Here is a 22398-nt window from a genome sequence, read left to right as displayed (position 1 = left end):
ATACTGAATTTGTTTATGACGTCCGTTTCCTGAAATTCAATCATTATGATAGAGTTTTATTAATTGGTACCTTTATGTGATTAGGTTCAATTATGTATGGCATTTCCGTCCTCTCTTGTTTGCATGGTTCTTCGACGGCGAAGTATCTGTGAGTCTCCCCCTTCTAAAATGCATGATTTTACTATTAGAAATGCATACATGAAAAGCATGATTTTATGTCTACGTTTTATGAAACGTTTATGAGTGAATTGGTTTCACGCTTTATGAATTATCATGCTTATTCGACTTGACGTTCTTTGTAGTATATATGATTGATGACTATATACCTACTTATGAACGTGGTATTACGATATGACGTTTTAGTTACTAAGCTCCGATTTGAGATATATATATATATATATATATTAGAAATATTATGTTAATGTTTTTATGTGGTTATTTAGTGGTTATTCATACGATATTGCCTACGGGCGAATGATACTTATATATATGACTTTGGCCGAGTGTAGGTTGGTGGCTTCAGCCGGAAGATACTTATATATGGCTTCGGCAGGGCGTTTGGTTGGTGGCTTCGGTCGGAAGATATTTATGTTGGCTTCGACCAGGCATTTGTAGATGGCTTCGGCCGGAAGGTATTTATTTGTGGCTTTGGCTGGGCGTTGGTTGATGGCTTCAGTCATAAGATATTTATAAATGGATTCGGTTGGGTGATGTAGGGCCTTCGGGCGATTTTGATACCACTTTTAAGCACAATATTTATAATATATGTTTTATGAAGTTTTATGGCATGCTAGGGTTTTCAGAAAACCTATAACATATTATACTATTGTGTTTTCATAAACTTTTGGGGTTAGTACGTTAAAGATTAACTGTTTTAGCATTACTTATATATCAACTTGGTCCACTCATGTTTTGTTTTGCGACCCCTCAGGACTTAGAAACGAGGCATACAATCCCGGCATCAAGGCACTCCCACATCGGCATCTTCGAGTCCTCTCGGTGTAGGACCCATCCCTTTGTTCATTCAATTTATTATTATTCTTTTTTAGTGTCTCAGATTAGTTGTATGCTCTGAATATGTTCCATAATTGCATATTCATTATAGAATTTACAAGTTTTATTTATGTTAGTTATTTCTTTCTGGTTCTCATGCATTCTAATATGGCTTCGTCATCTTCGGGTGTCGGTCAGCACGTGCCTACCTTGGTATTTGGAGGATATCAGGGTCAGGCATGTCATACTTTCCTAAAACAAATCACATAAAATTAATAGCAGTATATCACAATTATATTATCACAATTTATCAAATAGAATAAATCAAATACGATAAAATACTTATCTTTTGCAAGGTAGAAACAGCTTTTTATCGATGCTTGATTAGAAGATTTTAGGTTGAGGCGTGTAATCACTGTCTTTAAGAGTCAATTTGGCCCCTCGGAGACCATGTCTCGATGTAGCAGGTTATGGCGCCCACCCTCTAGGATACAACAACCTATGATCCTTGTAAGCGTACGCTCGCACTACTTAGATCGGGTGAACAATTCAATTCTTCCATTGGTATAAACCAATTGAATGACGTATCAACATTTGAAAGAATGAGGAATCCATAGACGAGAAAATGAGAGAGTTTTAGAGAAAGAGAAATAGATGAAAACATATATAAAAAATAAAAATAGTCTATCTATTTGCCACAACGTAAGGGGGAGTTTATATGGGACAAAGAGTAATTAAGTATTAGATAAATAATTACTAATTGAATGAGGAAACTTTACTATAAATGCCCACTAATGGGTTAATCAAGATAGGATCTTCAAAGACAAAATAAGGTTAAAGCACCAACATAATAACTCCTTTAATTTGTCAGTTTTGTTTGCAAACAAAACTGAAATTAAGATTAAAAGAAGTAATTGAGAATGATCAACATGATCAATGAGGAGTTGTATTTTGAAATACCCAATAAAAAAGTTCCAACAATACCCCACATATTTTAAAATACAATTCGGAACACCCACATATTTTAAAATACAATTCGAATCAGCAAAAACGAATTTGAGTAACACAAGTTTAAAGAGGACAACGAAGTACCAAAGGAAAGTGAGAATCCAACACATTAGAACTTATGTCTTTTAGACTTGAACCAGCCTTAGGACTAACCATCCACATTGAAATTTGGTGCATTTTAAATTTTCTATGAACCAATATTTCTTGTGTGAATCATAGGACTAACCATCCACATTGTAGTCTTGGAATCTAGCTTGTTCGAGCGGGTTGTCGTGAATAGGCCATGTGCCCACCTGAACATTCATGAGTGTTTTAGAGAACCTACCTAAACTCTCATAGCAAGTGGCCCCACTCCTACACACATACAGGTGAATCAATCAATTGTGCACTACAGTCAAGCACGCCACCCATATATAGGCTATAGTATTCATTAAGAACATAAGTTCAACCTTGGACACTATAGTTGTTGCAATCTCTACACCATAGGGATAGACTCTCAATATTATAAATTTGATAGGGCACACCCGATCAACAAATGACATGTCTTTTACCCATACGAACCTACTTCCTAGGATCTTCATTCACATAGGTTGGGTTACCATCACTCTTGATCAATGTTACAGGCATAAGTCTCATCGCCCTCAATGTAATAATCATCACTAGTATTTAGCTTAGTAGATTTGTCAGAGGATAGCTAGATCCAATTTTGACCTCAAAGTAGTAATTATAGCAAATACATATGCATAAGTCGTTTAGCTTAAGCTCTCATAGCTATGACATCACACACGATGACCTAGCTGATTTCTTCCACGAATAGTGGGATATCTCAAACCAAATACATTAGTCTCTTCCACAAATAGTGGGATATCTCAAACCAAACACAGTGATCTCTTCCACAATTAGTTGGATATAAACCTCTATAAGAGGCTTTTACGTCATTTAGCATGTACTGAAGCATTTGTAAAGGCTAATAACTTAGGTTTCATAAATTTACGTATCTATTCAAAAATCTCCGAAATATGACATTAACATGTATAACATCTATCACAAGTATCGTCATACTTATTAGTATCTTAAAAATATTCAGTACTCAGACTATACCTTTCCATGATCCATGCGATTTTGGTGCATCTACTTAAATATATCATAGAAACATAGCATACCCCCACATTTTAAAGTAGGCTTTTTAACTAAATGGTTACTGAGATTTGTATAACTCTTCACTTTGGTCCCTAAGATTTGAAATCAATAGAATTGGTCCCTGAGTTTGTCTACCATCAAACATATTGGTCATTCCTTGAAAAATCTCCATTAAATAAGAATAGAATGACCAAAATTCCCTTAATTTTTGTCAAATCATTTTGCCCCATTGTTTATTAAATTGAGGGTACATTTGTTATTTTGATCCTTATTTAACATAATTTTGTACAGAATGACCAAAATAATTGATGGTGGACAATCTCAGGGACCACTGATTTCAAATCTCAGGGACCAAAGTGACATTTTATACAAATCTCAGGGATCATTTTGGCTAAAAACCCTTCAAAGTATATGTCATCTCCAGTAATAAAGTTATTCCATTACATTAGGCTCCTTCAACCCCACAATTTTTAATGATGTCATGAAATTTACTCAAACAGACTCATTAGTGTCAACATCTAAAGATGTATAGTAATACTCATAATCACACAGGACAAAGCATCTAATTTAATTCCTCCAAGCAAATTCAGATGGAAAGACCCCCCACAGCTTAAAGATGCTATAGAATTGATATGCCAATATTGTCTCTTAATTAAATTGTATTAACATTGTGAAAAGAGGGACGATATCCTGATCTTTTCCACCAAGGTCACCGGATCAAGTGATCTAGGCCTTTGAAATTTCATCAAACGGCCAAAAATTATTATAGCTTTTAAGGGATCAAAACTGGTGGGCTGTTGGACGAAATTTCAAAGGCCCGGATCACTTGATTCGATGATCTTGGTGGAAGAGATCCGGAAAGAATCTCTTTCTGTGAAAAGACAATATAGTAGCCATAAAGACCAATAAGGAAAAGTGAAATAATCAATTTAAAAGGCAACCGTCTTATTCTCTTAGCCCCGTTACCAGGAAATAAGAAAGAAAGAAGAATCAAATTAATTATATAATTGCTAAACAATACATTAAGAATAAAGTAACAATATGGGTCTTACATGTCAAAGCGGCTTCCTTTCTAGTGATAGACAATGGCCATTAAACGAACATTGTCTATGGAAAAGGTTTGTTGCGTCGACCTCCAGAAGAAACACATAATCCTAACCAAATGAACATTTAGTACTTGGAAGTAATTATTTCCAACACTTTAAAACTTCCAACATATATATATGCAATGCCAATCTGGACTAAACTGCATCAATAAGCTTTTCTAAGTACCACGAATCCACATAGATCCAGAATGACACTAAACCAATCACAAAGAAACAGCAACTATGATCGCAAACGCCAACTCACTTCTTATATATACGTCACCAGTATACATACATAGATACATAGATACATATATATATATATATATATATATATATATATATATATATATATATATATGTCACTGATTATAGTTAAACACTACAAATTTCCCCACATTTTCATGTTATTCGTCTCTTTAAAATATAAAAGCATGAAACATCATCTCTCAAAATAATTTCAATACTAAATGCTCAAGAAATTTAGGATATGTTCGATACTTTACGTGAATCCAACTTTTTAAATTCAAAATCACTTTTCAAGTTTTAGACATTAAAAACTTGTTTGGTAGGACTATGTTCAAAAACTAAACTCAAGACTGACTTTAAAAAAGGCATATTTGTTGATTTGCCCCCTAAACTTGTATAGAGAGAGCTGTCAATTTCTCCCCTGAACTTTAATTTTATCTGATTACCATTCTGAACTTTTATAATTAGCCAATTTCCACCTTGAACTTTCATTTTAGCTGATTACCCCCTGAACTTTTTTAAATAGCCAATTTCCTTCCTGATGCTAGATTTAAAACATTTCATCCAATTTTTTTATCTATTTTGATCACGCAGACAACACATGACAATTGTATGTAGGCGACAAGAAAGGAAAATTAGATGGCTGAAAATTGGATGAAGATTTTAAAACCTAATGACACACCCCGACCTGGAATGTCCACCTGGACTTCGAATTAAACTGTGCTGGTCGACACCAGGGTGACAAAGCCATAAAGTCTAGTGATGTGGAAAATGTGCATAAATTTAAATCTAAAAGTGCCTAAATATAATAATGCGTTTGTGAGCGGGAATGAACCCATTTCACACATGATGTCAGAGCAGAAGTAAAGTACAGTAAGGTAGGATAAGAATTATACCATCAAAGGTAGCCACCTATACCGAGATTTGCCAAGAATCCTCATTGACACGAAAGCTCAGCACTAAAACTTGGAGGGGCGAAAAACAAGGGTGAGTGGGCCTAAAAACAAAGCTTTGTAAAAACCTTTTCGAAAACATAATAATCCCTCGCCGTAAAACAAGCATAGTTTCCAAATATACATACTACTTATAGTAAGAAAATATTTACCGTAGCCTACAAAATCTCAAGAATTCACTACGGCACAATATTTCATAAGTAAGCACATGACGTCCGTAATCACATAATCTCGCATAAACAAACATATCATATCGAGTGCTCATCGACACATTCTGACACACGAGTTCATGCAGAGATATTCTGACATGAACAAGGCTGGGTGTAACAATGATATACGTTTTAGTACTACAATCACGTGAAGACTGGCGCTATGCGCAGCACATACGAGTCCTAATTGCCTATAGCAATCTAGGACAGGACTGGCACCTACAATGGATCCAAAGTAAGCGTACGGTGTGATGTGCACATACACATGAAGGCCTAGCCCTGGCCTCGACGAGTACTAACACCGGTGCAACAACGATGAGCAAATAACGCAAACAAAATCATACAACGGTAAATCAATAACTTACGCCAACATAATACTATTCACTGCCATAATATAAATAAGGGATTCCTTAATAATATGCATACATGTGCATCCCGTAGGATTTAGGATAATTTCGTAAATTCCGTTATTTCGTTAATTCTTATAAACATTAGTCTAATCTAGGCATACGTAGGAAGTTCTTTTTCAAATGTATAAATGGAAACTAACTAAGTATATAATATTTAAAAGCAAAGACCCACTCACAGATACTTGCGAGGCTGTAGCCGTTCGAGCTAGGACAGTCGAAGTCTTCGATAGTAATCGCACCTAATCATAATATTGGGACTCATTAGTAAAACTCCACAAAGAAAATTAAATTTGGGAAAAAGAGTGCGGATTTGAAATTAGGATGTCGAAATACGCTAAGGAGGGTCCCCATAAAATTGTACTAAAAGTCCATAGAAAAGTCAACGGTCAACCCTAAAAATCAACCGAGTTGCCTTGGCAGTCAACTACGTTAAAACTTTGAAATGTCACTAAATGGATGTCAAAAATAGACTCAGGCCGTCAAAATTAGCATATGAGGGTTTCCGAGAAAATTTCAAAAAAGTTAACTGACTGTCAACAGTTAACTTTAACGGAATATTCCTTCTATATCTCTAAATGGGTCCGGGTCGGTTGGTTCAGATCTGGGTTTGGACTTGGACCTTCTTTTTTTTTCCTCTTCTTCTTCTTTTTCTCTAGCCAGTTGCCACTGTAACTGCCAGAATAAATCTTAGCTCCGACCATACAATATCTTCACTAAACCTAGCCTTCCAATATATCAAATTGAAGCTCAAAGGACAAGGAATCAGAATATACCTTTGGTTTCCTCGGTCGTGGTCAGAGTTGGCCAGAAAACGGCTCGAAAGTCGCCGGATCTCTGCTGGAAAACTAGGTTAAGCTTCCCCGAGTTAAATCTACCATAAAACCAGTCCAAAAATCATCTACTATACCTAAAATTGAAACTAAACAATAAGAGAGATTCACCCAAGGCATTTTTGAAACTCACCTTCATCGAAGAACATGGTGGATAGTGGCCATGGCTGCCATTTTGCAGAAAAGGCCTAGGTGTCATGAGTAAAACGAGATGATAGTCGTAGTGGTCTGCCATGAAGCTGGATAGAATGGTGATGGTTCAATGGTGGTGTAACTCGCCGAAGTTGCGAGGGATGATGGTGTGGTGTCGGGTTTGCGAGGGAGATGTTTATGAGAGAGATAAGTGAAGAGATAGAGAGAGTTGAGTGATGAGGTGAGGTAGTAATAAGGGAGTGGGTGAGTAAAAAGAGAAAGACCGAGATATCTAGAGGGTGAGGATTCAGGACAGGGCAGGAGTGGAGTGGGCCACAAATGGCTCACAAAACAATACAAAATATCTCTAAACTATGAAATTACCAATTTACCCTTGATATTATGTGTTTCGTAAAATTTTAACCGTAACTTCAATTTCGATTCCGCTTACGCCTACGAATTCGTACCGTTGAGAACTTCAAGAATACAGCAAAATAACAGCTCATACGCATCACAAAAAAAAAGGTCAATGAAAGTCAACAATCTCACCTCTAGGGCATTTTCGTCGATTCACTCACTTAAAATTTATAAAATCGTTAAATTTGGGACGGGTTGTCACACCTAATGCTAAGGGGAGATTGGCTATTTATAAAATTTTCGACGGGTAATCGACTAAAGTTAAAGTTCAATGGGGAAATTGCCTAATTATAAAAATTCAGGGTGTAATCGGCTAAAATTAAAGTTCAAGGGGAAATTGGCACCTCTATACAAGTTCAGGGGCAAACCGACAAATACCCCTAAGAAAAATAGTCTATTCTTCAAAAAATACCAAAAGTGAGTTTTTAGAGCTTTTAGACTTAAAGCTCACTCTTTTCTTTTCTCTCTCTCCCTTTCCGTCTCACTCTGAATCTATCTCTCTTTTTTTCTTCTCTCTCTTCCTTCTCTCTCATTTTTCTTCTTTCTCTGTCCTTCTGTCTCTCCTTCCTTCTCTCTACCTCATTCAATCCTCTCTCCTCTTTCTCTCCACCGATCCTCTCTTTCTTTCTTTCCTCCTCTTTCCTCTTTCTCCCTCTCCTACGACTCCCTCTTTGTAGATCTCTTTATCTTTAAGTTTTAAGATTTAAAAGAAATTTTAAATCTCATACTAAACAAGTTTTTGGGTATTAAAGAAAAGTGTTTTCAAGAGATGTTCTTAAGAAATGTTTTGAGAAATGATGAAAAATAATCAGTATATATATATATATATATAGTATGAAAAACAATCAGTATAACAATGTAATGCATGCAAACTGCAAATGTCTAATTATCACTTTTTAATAACTACCATCAACATGCATCCTCTATAGCATCAAGAATAAACCTTTCTACAAGCGACCATAACCCCTCCTGAGCATCTGGATAAGAAAATGTTGAACAAAAACTACTTTTTTCACCAATGCATTAGTCACACCACTCGAACTGTTATACACGTAGAGACAATATTGAGGAGCTCTTCAATCATAGGCATTGTTGGGAGTTCGTCATGAGCAAAGCTAGGAAAGAGGGATCACTGGAGAAAAAGGCCAAGGTAAGTTTGATCGCCATGAGCTTAGTGATAATAAGGCTGACCGGCGTCTAACAAAGAAACCCACCTTCAGCTCAATTGCATCTATAGATGGTAGGGGATGCAAAAGGAAAGAAAAGTTGGTAAATCCAAGCAAAAAAGGGGAATTCCAACTACTTTGAGGTGAACTGCCCTCAAGCACCACCAGACTGACTAAGAGAACCCTTAATTCTGAATCGTACCTTAGAATTTTGACCATGGACTCACCCGCTTCCCCATATGAGCTGCACAGACGGAGCAGTGATGCTACCATCATCCTGTCTTGGAGCAGTTAGCGAAGTCCAACGACTTTGCTGAGAAATACCATGTTTGTTCCACAAGACACAAAAACCTAATTCAAAAAGGAATCAATAGATATCCTATATTCTTGGAATCCTTATAATATAAGGATTGGCGCGCGCCACAAATAATCACATTCCTACGATTATTCAATATCTACTTCCTAGATATCCTCTGGGATTTTCCGATTCAATACAGATTCCATATCCTGAAAGGCCTATCTTAACTAGTATAAATACATTGTTTTATGTTTCATCTCTGGTAATGCAATTGTCACACACTTATTCTTTTGCCTACTACTTGAATCTCATAATATTGCTTACTTACTTGCCATCGGAGAGCCTTTAACTGACACACCCTTGCTCCGTCCTCAAGGTCCTTGGCTACTTACGGTTGTTCGTTATTTTATAGGTTACTCGAGTTTGTGTATCTCCACCACGTTGGTGTACGAATTTGGTTCCAACAACACATAATGGAATTAGGACTGCAACATCAACTATATTGTCTAAAACAATTGATAAGTTTGAAACAACCCCGCACATAAGTCATGTGCAAGGCACACAAATTATTTTGGAGGAAAATTTAACATTATGTATTATGTGTAATGATAAATTAAAATTTTAGAAAATTGAGATGACAATTCACTTAACATTTTAATTCATATGACAAATTGTAACAAGTGTACATATGTTTATGACATTTAAAAAACATCCCTTATTAAATTCATCCCTATCATCGTATCAAAATTCGCGTAATGCTAAGATAAATATATATCACATGCATACTTCTCTGTACTCCTCATTAGACTTTTATCACAAATGGTACCTGAAACTGACCCTTACCATCAAGATGGTCCTTGAAATTGAAAATCAATTAATGTAGTCCCTGAAAATAGGTGTCGCAAATCAAAGTGGTCATTCCGTCCCAATTCTATTAAAAGTTCCATTGAGTGCTGATGTGGCACATAAATGGGCCTCACTAGATTTACAAGTTTTTATCACAAATGGTCCCTGAAATTGAACCACACCATCAAGATGGTCCCTAAAATTGACCCACACTATCAAGATGGTTCCTGAAATTGAAAATCGATCAATGTAGTCCTTGAAAATAGATGTCGCAAATCAATATGATACTTCTGTCATAATTCTATAATTTTTTTGTTATGTGTTGATGTGGGTTTAATAATTAATTAAAATAGTTGTCTAAATAACTTTTTGCACAATGTAATTTTTTTTCTTGTAGTAGGGCCTACTTCAAACAAAGATCTCTTCCATAAATTCTCAAAGGCATAAGTCTTAACCAAGGTCTAAGAGGGGGCAAGGAAATAGTTTTCAACGAACAATAAACGCACCTCAGGTATAACCTCATTATCTCAAGGTAGATCTCCATGTTCTTTGCATCACCAGACCACCAGGGAAGCGCCGAACAAGCTCTCCAATATTAAGGTTGTGAGGATGTTGATCGCCTAAATGTTAACAGTCATGTCCCAAAAGTCGTTGCCAATCGGCCAAGCCGTCACCAAAGGTGATCTCTGAAGGATAAATTTTGTCCTAGCTAAGAACATGTGAGAACATTTGAACACATAGGCTAACTAATAACACTTTAAAGTAGGCATGCATTCAAAAACAATTCTAAAACCCATGACTTTCAAAGCCTAGTGAATGGTGAACAACAAGACTCTTTAACAACATTAAAGAGAAGAAAGGATTTTGAGATTCATTGCTCTTGAAGCTCATCCTTGTTTAAACAAGGGATTCACCCAAGTGGAGGGCCTTCAAGTCACCTCCTAGCTCCTTCGATCTTCCTTGTGTTTTTCTTCCTTTTGATACTCCTTTGCTCCTTGAGGATGTGAGGAAAGGATCTCCAAGAACACCAAAGATTTAGTGTCTCTAAGTCTCCACACCAAGGATGAGGTGTGAAGATGAAATGGATGACTTAGAGGAAGAAAGATTGCTAGCTATCCTTCCCCTAAGTGGTTGGCCTCTACGGAGAAAAAGAGAGAAAAAGTTTCTCTTCTTTTCCTCAAGAAAACCCTAGTGAGAGAATGCCTATAAAGTTGCCTTTATACCACCTCACATATGAGTGGCAAACTTGCAATTAACCCAAGTTTGCTACCACTCACCCTTGGTCGGTTTTGACTATGTTTTTGGGTTAATTTCCATTTAGTTTTAGTTGTCAACAACCTAAACTCAATGGGCCTTGTGGACCAAAAACCCTTTTGGGCCCCGAAACCCAAAACCAACTTAAAAGCCCAATACAAACCTAAGATCAATTAACTAATTAATTAATCTTGACCATTCTCAATTAAACTATTGATAGGAGCATATTTATGCGACTTAGTTAGCTTGTTTTCTTGCATTTTCATACTTTGTTTGTGTTTATTATAGTGTTTTAAGCTATTTTCGTGTGTTTGTAGGTCCATATAACAAAGTTGGCAAGAAAGTGCAATTTGGAGCATTTTGAGGCAGTTTTGGGCACCAAATGGATATCTTATGAATGGAGCAAGATGGATGGACGAATTTGAAGTTCAAGAGGCTAGGAATGTGCTGAAAAGAGTGAATAAATAAATCCAAGTCAAGGAAGATAAGAAATCAGCTCAAAAGAAGGAACATTATCCAAAACCTTATCCAACCTTATCTTATCTTATCCTTGCCAAACCTAACCTTATCTTATCCTATCTTATCCAAATCAATTTGTGCCTTAATTCCAGCTATTTCTAAGGGATAATTATGCATTTAAACTATATATTTCAGATTTTACAACCTTTATCCTTCTAGAACCCCTAAATTGGTGCTATAACATATTTTCTAGAAGCACCTAAAAATCTGGCGCCTAGACCCTTTCTAGAAGCCCTAGAACCTGCAATCCTTTTCCCTTAAGATTGTGCAATCCTTTTCCCTTATGATTTTGGTGAACCCTAGTCCTTTTCCTTCATGAATTGTGCCAAATACACATTCCTTTCCTTCAGAAATTCGTGGGTTTCCCTAGCCCTATAAATACAAACCTTTGTGCAGCAATTAAACCACCACCCTCTACCATAAATCACCTACATCCATCCACCACACCATCCACCACAATCCTCTTGTGCCGCAGCTTAGGAAGGAGAAGAATGAGCCATCTGGAGTGTTTCTAGGTGTATTCTATCTTTGTTTTCAATGTTTAATTCAAGTTATCTTTGTTTAATTGCGAACATGAGGAACTAATTTCTTTATAGTTAGAGGGGAATTCCAAACCATGATTATACTTGCAATATGAATTGATTACTTTCAATTGCGATTTGATAAATTGTGAATGCAATTCCCTTAACTGTTTTATTCAAAACTTATTCTTGTATGGTTATTAAGGTGGCCAACTTAGTTTGCATGCATGAATTTGATACTAGAATGTAAGGGAGTTTCACCTAATCATTATGAACTTATATTCATAAGTAGTAAAGGTTGTTAGTCACAATCATGTTAAGTAAATTCCTGGCATAAGTATCATGCGCTTTCATAGTTACGAATGCCTTGTCAACACTTATGATTTTCATAGCACTTAATGATCTTTGATTGTGTCTCTATTATGCGCTTCCATGTAGGGAACTTTTAAGGAATAATTTGATTGTGATGCGCTATTTCCATTCAATTCAATGATTTAAGGAAAATCTGAGGGTTAATTTAAGCGTACCTAATTAACTTGGGGTGTTGAGGTTCATGGTTCATTGAAAAAGCAACTGGAGATTGTTTTGTATGCAAGTGTGTCATGTGTGGAGAAAGACCCTCTAGCTAGCCCATCATCCATCTAATTTCACCAAATTCGTGCAAATCTACCTAGTTTAGTTCTTGCTTTGTTTTACTTTATTTTCGTCCAAAACCAAATCCCCCTTTACTTTAGAGTGTCTAACTAGTTAAAATCTGTTTTAGATTGTGTTTTTAAGTGTTTTGAGTCAAGGAAAACCCAAAATTCGTCCAAAGTTATGTTTAAAGTTAGAAACTGCCCAGATTACGTTTTTAGGCAGTTTTGAGTGTTTTTAGCTTATTTTGAGTCTTGTGAACTTGTTTTGAGTCTTTTAAGTCTAGTTAAGTGTTTTAAAGCTTAGTTTGATCTATTTGAGTTAGTTTAGAGTGTTTAGCAATCCCTCCTAATCCCCGGTCCAGAACGATCCCTACTTATACATATACTACAATTGTCAAAAGAGGGTTTAATTTGTGTGTTAAGTTAATTTTCGCATCAACTATTTAATTGCTTATCCATCTCATATATATTTCTTCACTTTCATCCTTACTCAGTGTACGATCCATTAGGTTCCAATTAGCGAGTCAGTGGGTAATTGTTACCCTTAACGATCGATTGTGAATTGAAACTACGTTTCAATTCTCCCTTTGATGAAGATTAGTGTTTGCTAATCCTCAAGGCTTCCACTAACCATGTGTGACACCTAGCAGTATGTCATGGCTACCCAAGCTAAGTAGAAGTGGTTAGAGAACCTATCTAGTTACAATTACAATGCAATACGGTCCTTTTCTAATACAATACTCTTAATCACATTGTTTAAGTGATAGTTTGTTTCATGTCTACTATCCAATGTGATACTTCTCTATATGATTCAATTGAATATGACTTGGAACAAACTTCCTAATTCATATTCGTATGCTTTGGCCAAAGACTCCCGAATCATATCTCAGAGTATTCTCCCTCCACCATGGAAGGATAGAGATCCCTTGTTGTGCATTCATATGCCTACATGACTAGATAGCTTGACCCCAACAATGCCGTGGACACTCTCAATGGAATGCCTTTAACATGATCAAATATCAAGGACCCAACCATTAGACATCTATGATGCCTCAGGTCAAAAGACTACTTTGCATATTGCAACTTAAGAGTTCTGACATGACATGTATGTTCGAACTCATTTTTTATTGTTGTTCAATGTACTTAATTACCTTTTGAGCACCTATGTGTTTGTCTCAGTGTCCAACACTAAATGACTTGAGACTAGTCATAATCACGCTTGAGTTAACATAACACATACTAACCTTAGCGGATTGTCAATGCCCAATTGGCAATCCTATGGTTAGGAACGTTTTAGGAATGAACATAAGAGAAAGGTCTCGTTAATCTAACTTACTTAGATCACTTCTCTCTTATATTAAATACATTCCTTGGATTCCCTTATTGCTTAAACACATAATACAATAAATAGTGATTAACAATAAGATTTGCCCTTCATTAAACATATAATAGTTTAACACAACAAGTATTCCAAAAGGTATTACATCAAATGAGTGGCTTTGTGGGCATACTTCCTACAATCTCGATCCAGGTTCAATTCGGTAAAGGATGTCGAAGTGTGTAAAGATGGGTATATTGAGATTTTTTTTTTAATAGAATAGAGAGTGAAGGAGGTAGAGAAATGTGGACTGGGATCGTAGGTGATTGTAGGACTGGGTTTTTGGGTTGACAACTTTTTTTATTAACTATTAAATTATTAAGCCTATTTGTAATATATTTTTTAATTTAATTAGACTTGTATGACCCATTTATGTGTCACATCAGCACATACATAATTTTTGACAAAATTGTGATGGAAGGAATACATTGATTTGAGACACTTGCAGAACTATATTGTTCAATTTATAATTTCAAAGACCATTTTGATGTCCCGGGTCAATTTCAGAGACCATTTTGATGTCCCAGGTCAATTTCAAGGACCATTGTAAGAAAAAATTACTTATGGAGCCCATTTATATAGCACATCAACACTTCACATATTTTTTAACAAAATTGTGATGGAAATACCATGTTGATTTGCAACATTTATTTTCAGAGGCTACGTTATTTGATTTTCAATTTCAATGACCATCTTGATAGTATGGGTCAATTTCAGGGACCATTTGTGATAAAAACTCTTCCTCATTTTATGTGTGTGTGTATAATTGAATTGACGCTACGTCTTTCTAACATGTCTCTAAACTCAATTTCCCGCACTCATAACACAATGTAAATAACTTTGCTATACGAAGTACATTAAGAAAAATGCGCTCATTTTTGCTGGCTGAATCAAATGTTCAACGTTAATGCATGTTCTTTTTTTTTCTAGTTGGTAGTTTACATTACTAATTTTGTGGGTGAAATTCTTAGGTAGCTGCCTCAAAGTGCGGTGACACGGCATCAATTGACCTGAGAACATATATTTAGACTTTTTTTTATTAGCATCCTACATAATGTTGAATGCATCCCATATTAAAATTTAATATTAAGTGGCTTATGTAACTTACTATGCAATGACAATTTCGACCTTATGAAGTTTAAAGAAAATAAGAAATTTCTAAATACACCCCAAATTACTTTTAATGTATTACTTATCTTCTTCAATTATCAAAACCCCTCTCACCCTCCACTCCATTATTGAATAAAATTCTAACTATTGAAACTATAAAAACGTTGATTGAGAAAAGAAAAAAATTAACAAATGGAACACGATATCAATATTTCGGAAGCTTCACTGTTTCTCTGTTAGGTTCCTCCCAGTTGCCATTTTTTAGCAGAAATCCTTTTTTTGTTAGCAAGAGGCTTAAGAGACAGAGTAATGAGATTGGTTGTGACGACCCAATGAAATTCAAGCTCAACATACCGGATTGTAGACTTCTTTTTTTTAGAGAATGTTAGGGTTTTAATCCCAAGTCAATTTAATTTATTAAAATTGAAAATGAGTATTATAAGATTTGAAGAATGTGGGGTGTATCGAAAATGTGGGGCGTATGTGGAAAATATTAGGTGTATGAGAATGTGGGATGTAAGAGTATTATGAGAAAGTATGTGAGGTGTATTAAGATAATTTTTAATTGAAAAAGCAAATATTGAGTGTATTAAGTATGTGAAGTTTAATCAACAATATGTGAGATGTTAATTGAATAAGCCTATATTTATAAGTCAGCAATTTGACTTGAGACTTTTTGCATAGGCTTATACTGACAGTTGTGTATATAATTTATAATAGCAGAAATGAAATTGGCCACCTACCACCTCATTGGTTGAAATTACAAACATCATAAAATTAGGGGGGGAAATTACATATTGGGAAAAAAAAGTGTGAAAATGATTTGGACAATTGGCCATCTCAAAAGGCTAATCAATCTTGCTTGAATCATAGGGGCACCATTTTATAAGGAACTGATCAAGTCCACAAAATATTATTCTGAATTTATATTAATTGATATAATTTTAAAGGATTTACCACAATATTCTTCTTCTTTGTTCTTATCTATCCTAATTAATAATATGCTCGTTATTGTTTATATCTTTTTCTGATGGTGTAGTACTTTTCTAATGAATTTCCTATCAATTGGTTAGCCATTGACTTAGACTTACTCTCTAACGTATTGAGCTTAAGTCAAACTGAAGGTAAATGGAGTACTTTAAATACGAATATGAGGTTAATGTGCGCGCGTTTATTTATATAAAGAATAAGAGTTGGACACTTAGTAGGGAGAAAAACTTACTGTACACCGTCGCATGGTATTCTTTCTCAACAAAATAAGAATATGTGGACAAAAATTTATACATGTCTTTATTTTATTGACACGGAAAGCCACCGTGACAGTATACATATGTTATACTTCATCACGCAAAGTCACTTTGCGCAACGAAACTTTAAACTTCGTCACGCAAAGTCTTTACAAAAATAAATAAAATAAAAGAATTATTTTTTAAAATCTTTGCGCTACGTAATCCAAATATTTCGTCGCCTAAACCAATTTATTTTCGTTTTTTAGTTAATTTATATTATAAAATTTAAAGTGAGAATTACTACTTAGGACTTACGCAAACTTGAACTTTTGGATTCCCTTTTAATTGTGATATACAGCAAGTGAACATTTATTTAAGTGTCCTCGTTCATTTGTATGGTTAAGTAATGTCAAAGTCAAGGCAAAGCCAGATAGGCGACTTGCATGCAAGTGTGCATAAATGAAGGGATGTGCTGATCACGACAGGAGCATTGAATTGGAAAGGGATCCGTTCCACCAAATCCTCCTCATCAATAAATCGGGACCTTTGAAATTTGATCCAACCATTAAAGTTATTATAACTTTTAAAATGAGTCCCCATTTTTAACCGTTAGATCAAATTTTAAGGGATCAGATTAATTGATGGGGAGGATTTGGTGGAAAGGATCCAGAGAGGATCCCTTTCCCATTGAATTTTCCAGTTCTGTGTACGTACCAATTAGGGTTAGAGAAAGAAGACTAAGTCTGTAATTCTTATTATATTTCTCATTTCACTGCATTTCCATGGAAATTCTCCACTTGCAAAAGATTCTTTTTACAAACACAAACAAATTTGACTAAGTATCCAATAGTATCTATTTTTTTTTTCTTTTTTTTTACTATTATTCTACTACTTTGGCAATATATATTGCAAGACTATATTCATGGAGAACATGCTTGAAGCTCAACTTAGAGAGAAATGGGAATGTTGAAAAACCTTCGATTTGTATTCCTTTGTTGTTTTTCTCTTATACTTCTAGTTCATGCACAAGATGATCAATCAGGTAAAACATTTGATCATCTAAAACTTGAAAATTATTAATTTTGTTCATAACTGTCCACCAGTCTTGTTGTTGCTAACTTACCGTCTCCGATCACTCAGGTTTCATCAGCTTGGACTGTGGACAGCCATCAAATTCTAGCTACTCCGAGTCAACAACCGGCATTGACTACATTTCAGATGCAGCCTTCATAAGCACTGGTGTGAGCAAAAGCGTCGCACCTGCATACAAAGCTACTCATCAGCTACAGGCAGCTTATGTCAGGAGCTTTCCTCGGGGGGTCAAGAACTGTTACAAAGTAAACATCACAAAGAACACCAAGTATTTAATCCGAGCTGCTTTCCTGTATGGTAATTATGACGGCCTAAACAAGCTGCCAAAGTTTGATCTTGTCATCGGAGCTAGTTACTGGGATTCAGTGGCATTTATTGATGCATCTTTAAGTACCATCAAAGAAGTTGTTCACATTCCCACGTTAGACTACATAAATGTGTGTTTACTCAACAAGGGAACCGGAGCACCATTCATTTCATCATTGGAATTAAGGCCTTTGAAAAACACTACTTATCTGACTCCAACGGGTTCATTGGCACTCTCCTTTCGATTAGATGTCGGTTCAACAGTTAATCAAACATACAGGTAAGGTCATTTCAGTAGTACTGGTTTTAATTATATTCTATTTGCTCAGATACTGACAATAAGTAGTACTTTTACTTAATTAAGGTATCCCTATGATGCTTTGGATCGGATTTGGCAACCCTTCAACTTCAATAAGTGGACGCAGTTAGCTACCTCGCTTACCGTTGATGCTCAAAGTCACAATGATTACCATGTACCATCTTTCGTAATGAGATCTGCCAGCACGCCTCTAGATCCTAGTGATACGATGGACTTCAATTGGAATGCCCCGGATACAAGTACTCAATACTATATCTTCATTCACTTTGCTGAATTCCAGCTGCTTAAAGCCAACCAGTCCAGATCATTCAATATCACGTTAAATGGAGATCATTGGTTTGGACCTTTTGCCCCGGCTTATTTATCCACAATCACTGTGTTTAGCCCCTCAGCCTTAACCGGAGGCAATTATAGTTTCTCACTTGTTCAAACGGAGAATTCAACTCTCCCACCAATTCTCAACGCCATGGAGGTCTACACATTGATAGATTTATCACAATCTGAAACCGACACAGATGATGGTAAATCAATCATTTCAACATCTTCTAGTCAATTTTTTTCCCTAAAATTCGTGTATTTGCTTTATTAAATTGACTGCTACATGAATATGCCTGTGAAAATACTAGCGTCTGCCATCACAAACATAAAGTCAACATATGGAGTGGACAAAGATTGGCAAGGAGACCCGTGTACTCCTGAAGGCTACATGTGGGAAGGTCTAAATTGTACCTTCAACGGTTCCCCCAGAATTATATCCTTGTAAGTTTAAGCAGGTCTTTCTTGTTCTAGAAACCATCGTTTTTTATTGTAACTTCGTTAATTAACAAAATTATCGAACTTTTATTTAGGGAGCTGTCCTCGAGTGGATTGACCGGGGAGATAACTTCATATATATTTGACCTCGCCATGTTACAATCTTTGTAAGTATCACATTATCACAAGCTCAATGGTTCATATATTTCTCATAATGGGTACTAAAAGTGTGAATCTTTCTTAACTCAGGGATTTATCAAACAACAGCTTAACTGGATCAATACCTGAATTTCTGTCTAAAATGCCAAACCTGAAAGTCCTGTAAGTACCTTCGATTTGAATTGTTACTCCAAATTCCGTGGTAAAGTAGAAAATCAGGTGATCAATAACTTTGCTCTTCCTTTGCAGTAATTTAGGAAGAAACAAGCTCAACGGTTCAGTTCCAGCCGACCTCATTGAAAGATCGAAAAGTGGTTCGCTATCATTGAGGTTTGTTTCTAGCCAAAACCATTTTTCTAGTATACTGCTTTAATATTTCCTTTTCCTCTTCTTTTCATTACAATTTTCAATGCTTCGATAAACACTGTTGATACCGACTGTATATTCATCAACCTTGTCAATGCTAGTGTTGGAGAAAATGCAGGCCTATGTGCAGAAAATTCATGCAAAAAGGAGGAGACAGAGAAAAAGAAGAACATAATTGTTCCAATAGGAGCAGCAATTGGTGGATTTTTTATTCTTGTGGTACTTGTAGTGGCTATATTGATGTGGCTAAAAAGAGGAAGGAAACAACAAGGTAAATCAAGTATAAGTTTTAAGACTAAGATTAAAAAATCGATAATCCAGAATACATGTTCTGAAGTAAATAGAGCGAACACATGTTCTAATGCTTATGAAACTTTTGATGATCTATTTAAACAGTTGTAACAGCAGTTTCACATCAACCCAACAATCAAGTTGATTCATTCGAGTCCAAAAAACGACAGTTTACATACTTGGACGTCCTGCAGATTACAAACAACTTTCAGACAATTATTGGCAGAGGTGGATTCGGAAAAGTTTACCATGGTTTAGTCGATGATACTCAAGTAGCTGTAAAGATGCTTTCTCCAACATCAGGTCAAGGATACCAACAGTTTCAAGCAGAGGCATGTACCAAGAACCGATACAGAAACTTTAATGAACCAATTTCTAGGAACAAAATATGACTTTAAAGCTTAAATTGCAGGTCAAACTTCTAATCAGAGTTCATCACAGAAACTTGACAAGTCTTGTGGGATACTGCAACGAAGGAACCAACATGGCGCTCATCTATGAATTTATGGCCAATGGAAATTTGGACTCGCATCTTCTAGGTATGGTAGAAACTTGACAACGCAAACACATTAAAGTTTGAAATTTTACCCAGTTTTATTGAAACATTTAACCAATATAAATTGGTTATTTTCAATACTATTGTACAGGTGAGAATAATAATGCAAATGTTTTGACTTGGGAAGGTAGACTCCAAATAGCAACAGATGCAGCACAAGGTTAGCCAGTAAACTTGGGCAAAATCCAAAATTCCAAACTTATTCAACGCTTTCCTATTTTGTTTCCAGTAACAAATTAAAGAGTGAAATTGAAATGTAGGATTGGAGTACCTTCACAACGGTTGCAAGCCACCCATAGTCCACAGAGATGTGAAGACAACAAATATTTTGCTAGCCGAAAATTTCCAAGCAAAATTAGCTGATTTTGGTCTGTCCAGAATTTTCCCAACTGATGGACGCACTCATATGTCTACTGCTGTAGCTGGAACTCCGGGATACCTTGATCCCGAGTAAGTGTCTATTTCATTTTGTCAATATCGATTTTCATTCTCCTTTTTTTTTTTTACTTTATTACCAAAGCACAAAAAATAAGAGGAGCAAATAGATATGATAAAATGGGAGTGTACACCTTGTATGCACGCTTTCTAAATGGTACGCTTGAGTAACATTGGTCTGGATTTGCAGGTACCACACAACAGGTTGGCTCAATGAGAAGAGTGATGTTTATAGCTTTGGAGTTGTTCTGTTGGAGATCATCACTGGCCGCCCTGCGATATCAAGAACACAGGAGAAGGTTCATGTAAGTCAATGGGTTAGCTCCATGCTTGCTATGGGGGATATCAAAACTATTCTAGATCCGAGATTACGTGGAGATTACGAAATCAACTCTGCCTGGAAGGCTGTTGAACTAGCAATGAATTGTGTGTCAGATACATCCAACAAAAGGGCAAACATGAGTGAGGTAGTGAGAGGGCTTAAGGATTGTTTGGAAGCTGAGTTGGCTCGAACGAACGTCAACCGTGTGACTGAATCAACAGATTCAGTTATTTACTCTATGAATGTGACTACGGAACTTAGTCCTTTGGCAAGGTAGTTCTTTGTTCAGAAGATGAATTTTCCAATGCTTTGTATTTCAATCTTTTTTAGTTTATCTTGTATTGAAGCTTGCAACTACTTAATTGTAAAAAAATCAATTACCAGAGTTCGTATTGGTAACATGATATAAAATCATGAATTGGCTATCATTTCCTTTTTCAATTAAGATATGACTTTTATAAACCCTAGAATTTTGCAATTTGGATGAACTAAGTTCTCGCCACTTGGTCGAGATCGAATAGTTTTGGAGCAAACTCCGTAATCACGGATAATCTGCATAGTTACTTTTATCAAACTTGTGAAGATACGTTGACCGACAACTTTGAACACAAAATGGTAAGGCAATCTACAATCCGAAATCTACATTGAGCATTCACCAACTTGTACATAAAATTCTGTTGAGAATGTATAGAAAATGACCATATAGATGTCCAAAGCGAAACGATGTAGAAAACAAGTCCAAGCATAAAAAATAGCTCAGCTTCATCCCGTAAACAAAAGCCATGAAGAAGGCAAAAACAGATTAAGGAGCGAAGACACAACAGAACACCATCAATCTGGAAGTACTGCATGTCCAATCCAACCGGAAAAGGTTGCAACCATGAGATATTTTTGCAAACATAAGCATGCAGATCCAGCTCATGTGGACTTGCTCAAGCCCCAAAGTAAATATTGAAAACTTCTGCTTTAACTAATTTAAATTTGCAAAGCTCCGGCTAGTTAAGGAATGAGAAGAATAAATTGATATCGGACTCCACATTTCTGAAATTTAAATCTAAGACATTTCATTAGACCATAATACTAAGTGAGTATTAAAGGATAATTTAAAGCTTTTTTGTTTCGATGCCTCTTTAACTTGACTTTAATGACTTTAATCTCAATTCCTTGTTTGAAACTAAATTCATCCCTTAACTCTTAGAACTCAACTTTTGTTCTACCGTACCTAGACTCTGTAATAGGCATTACCTTTGCTTCGGTGGCAACATAATATAGGTGCTCCATCTTTGAGAACAAGGATAATATGGGTATTTTAATTGAGATTCAAGACTGATTAGTCTGGTTTATTGTTGAAGGAGAACATTTTGGTGGTAACAAGGCCATGCCCTCGCCTCAAAAAGATTGGGTTTTAGGTAGTGGC

At 35.8% G+C, this 22398-nt stretch overlaps 1 protein-coding gene and 1 non-coding gene across 2 annotated transcripts; both read left to right on the top strand.

The window, feature by feature from the left end:
- The first annotated feature begins 15467 nt into the window (after positions 1-15467).
- Positions 15468-15562, top strand: LOC114822842 (small nucleolar RNA Z107/R87). Its single transcript, XR_003771031.1, has one exon. It is a non-coding gene; the product is annotated as a small nucleolar RNA Z107/R87 (small nucleolar RNA).
- A 1728-nt stretch (positions 15563-17290) lies between these two features.
- Positions 17291-21406, top strand: LOC103453535 (LRR receptor-like serine/threonine-protein kinase IOS1). The gene is made up of 13 exons (XM_008393070.4): positions 17291-17424; positions 17523-18060; positions 18145-18620; positions 18726-18858; positions 18948-19019; positions 19102-19173; positions 19261-19341; positions 19479-19648; positions 19774-20000; positions 20081-20207; positions 20316-20384; positions 20485-20674; positions 20850-21406. The coding sequence occupies exons 1-13, from the start codon at positions 17340-17342 to the stop codon at positions 21256-21258; spliced, it is 2649 nt and encodes an 882-aa protein (XP_008391292.3). The 5' UTR covers positions 17291-17339; the 3' UTR covers positions 21259-21406.
- Positions 21407-22398: the final 992 nt, after the last annotated feature.

Source organism: Malus domestica, chromosome 17, assembly GCF_042453785.1.
Source record: "Malus domestica chromosome 17, GDT2T_hap1".
Classification (NCBI taxonomy): Eukaryota; Viridiplantae; Streptophyta; class Magnoliopsida; order Rosales; family Rosaceae; genus Malus; species Malus domestica.
This window is presented reverse-complemented; position numbering and strand designations above follow the sequence as displayed.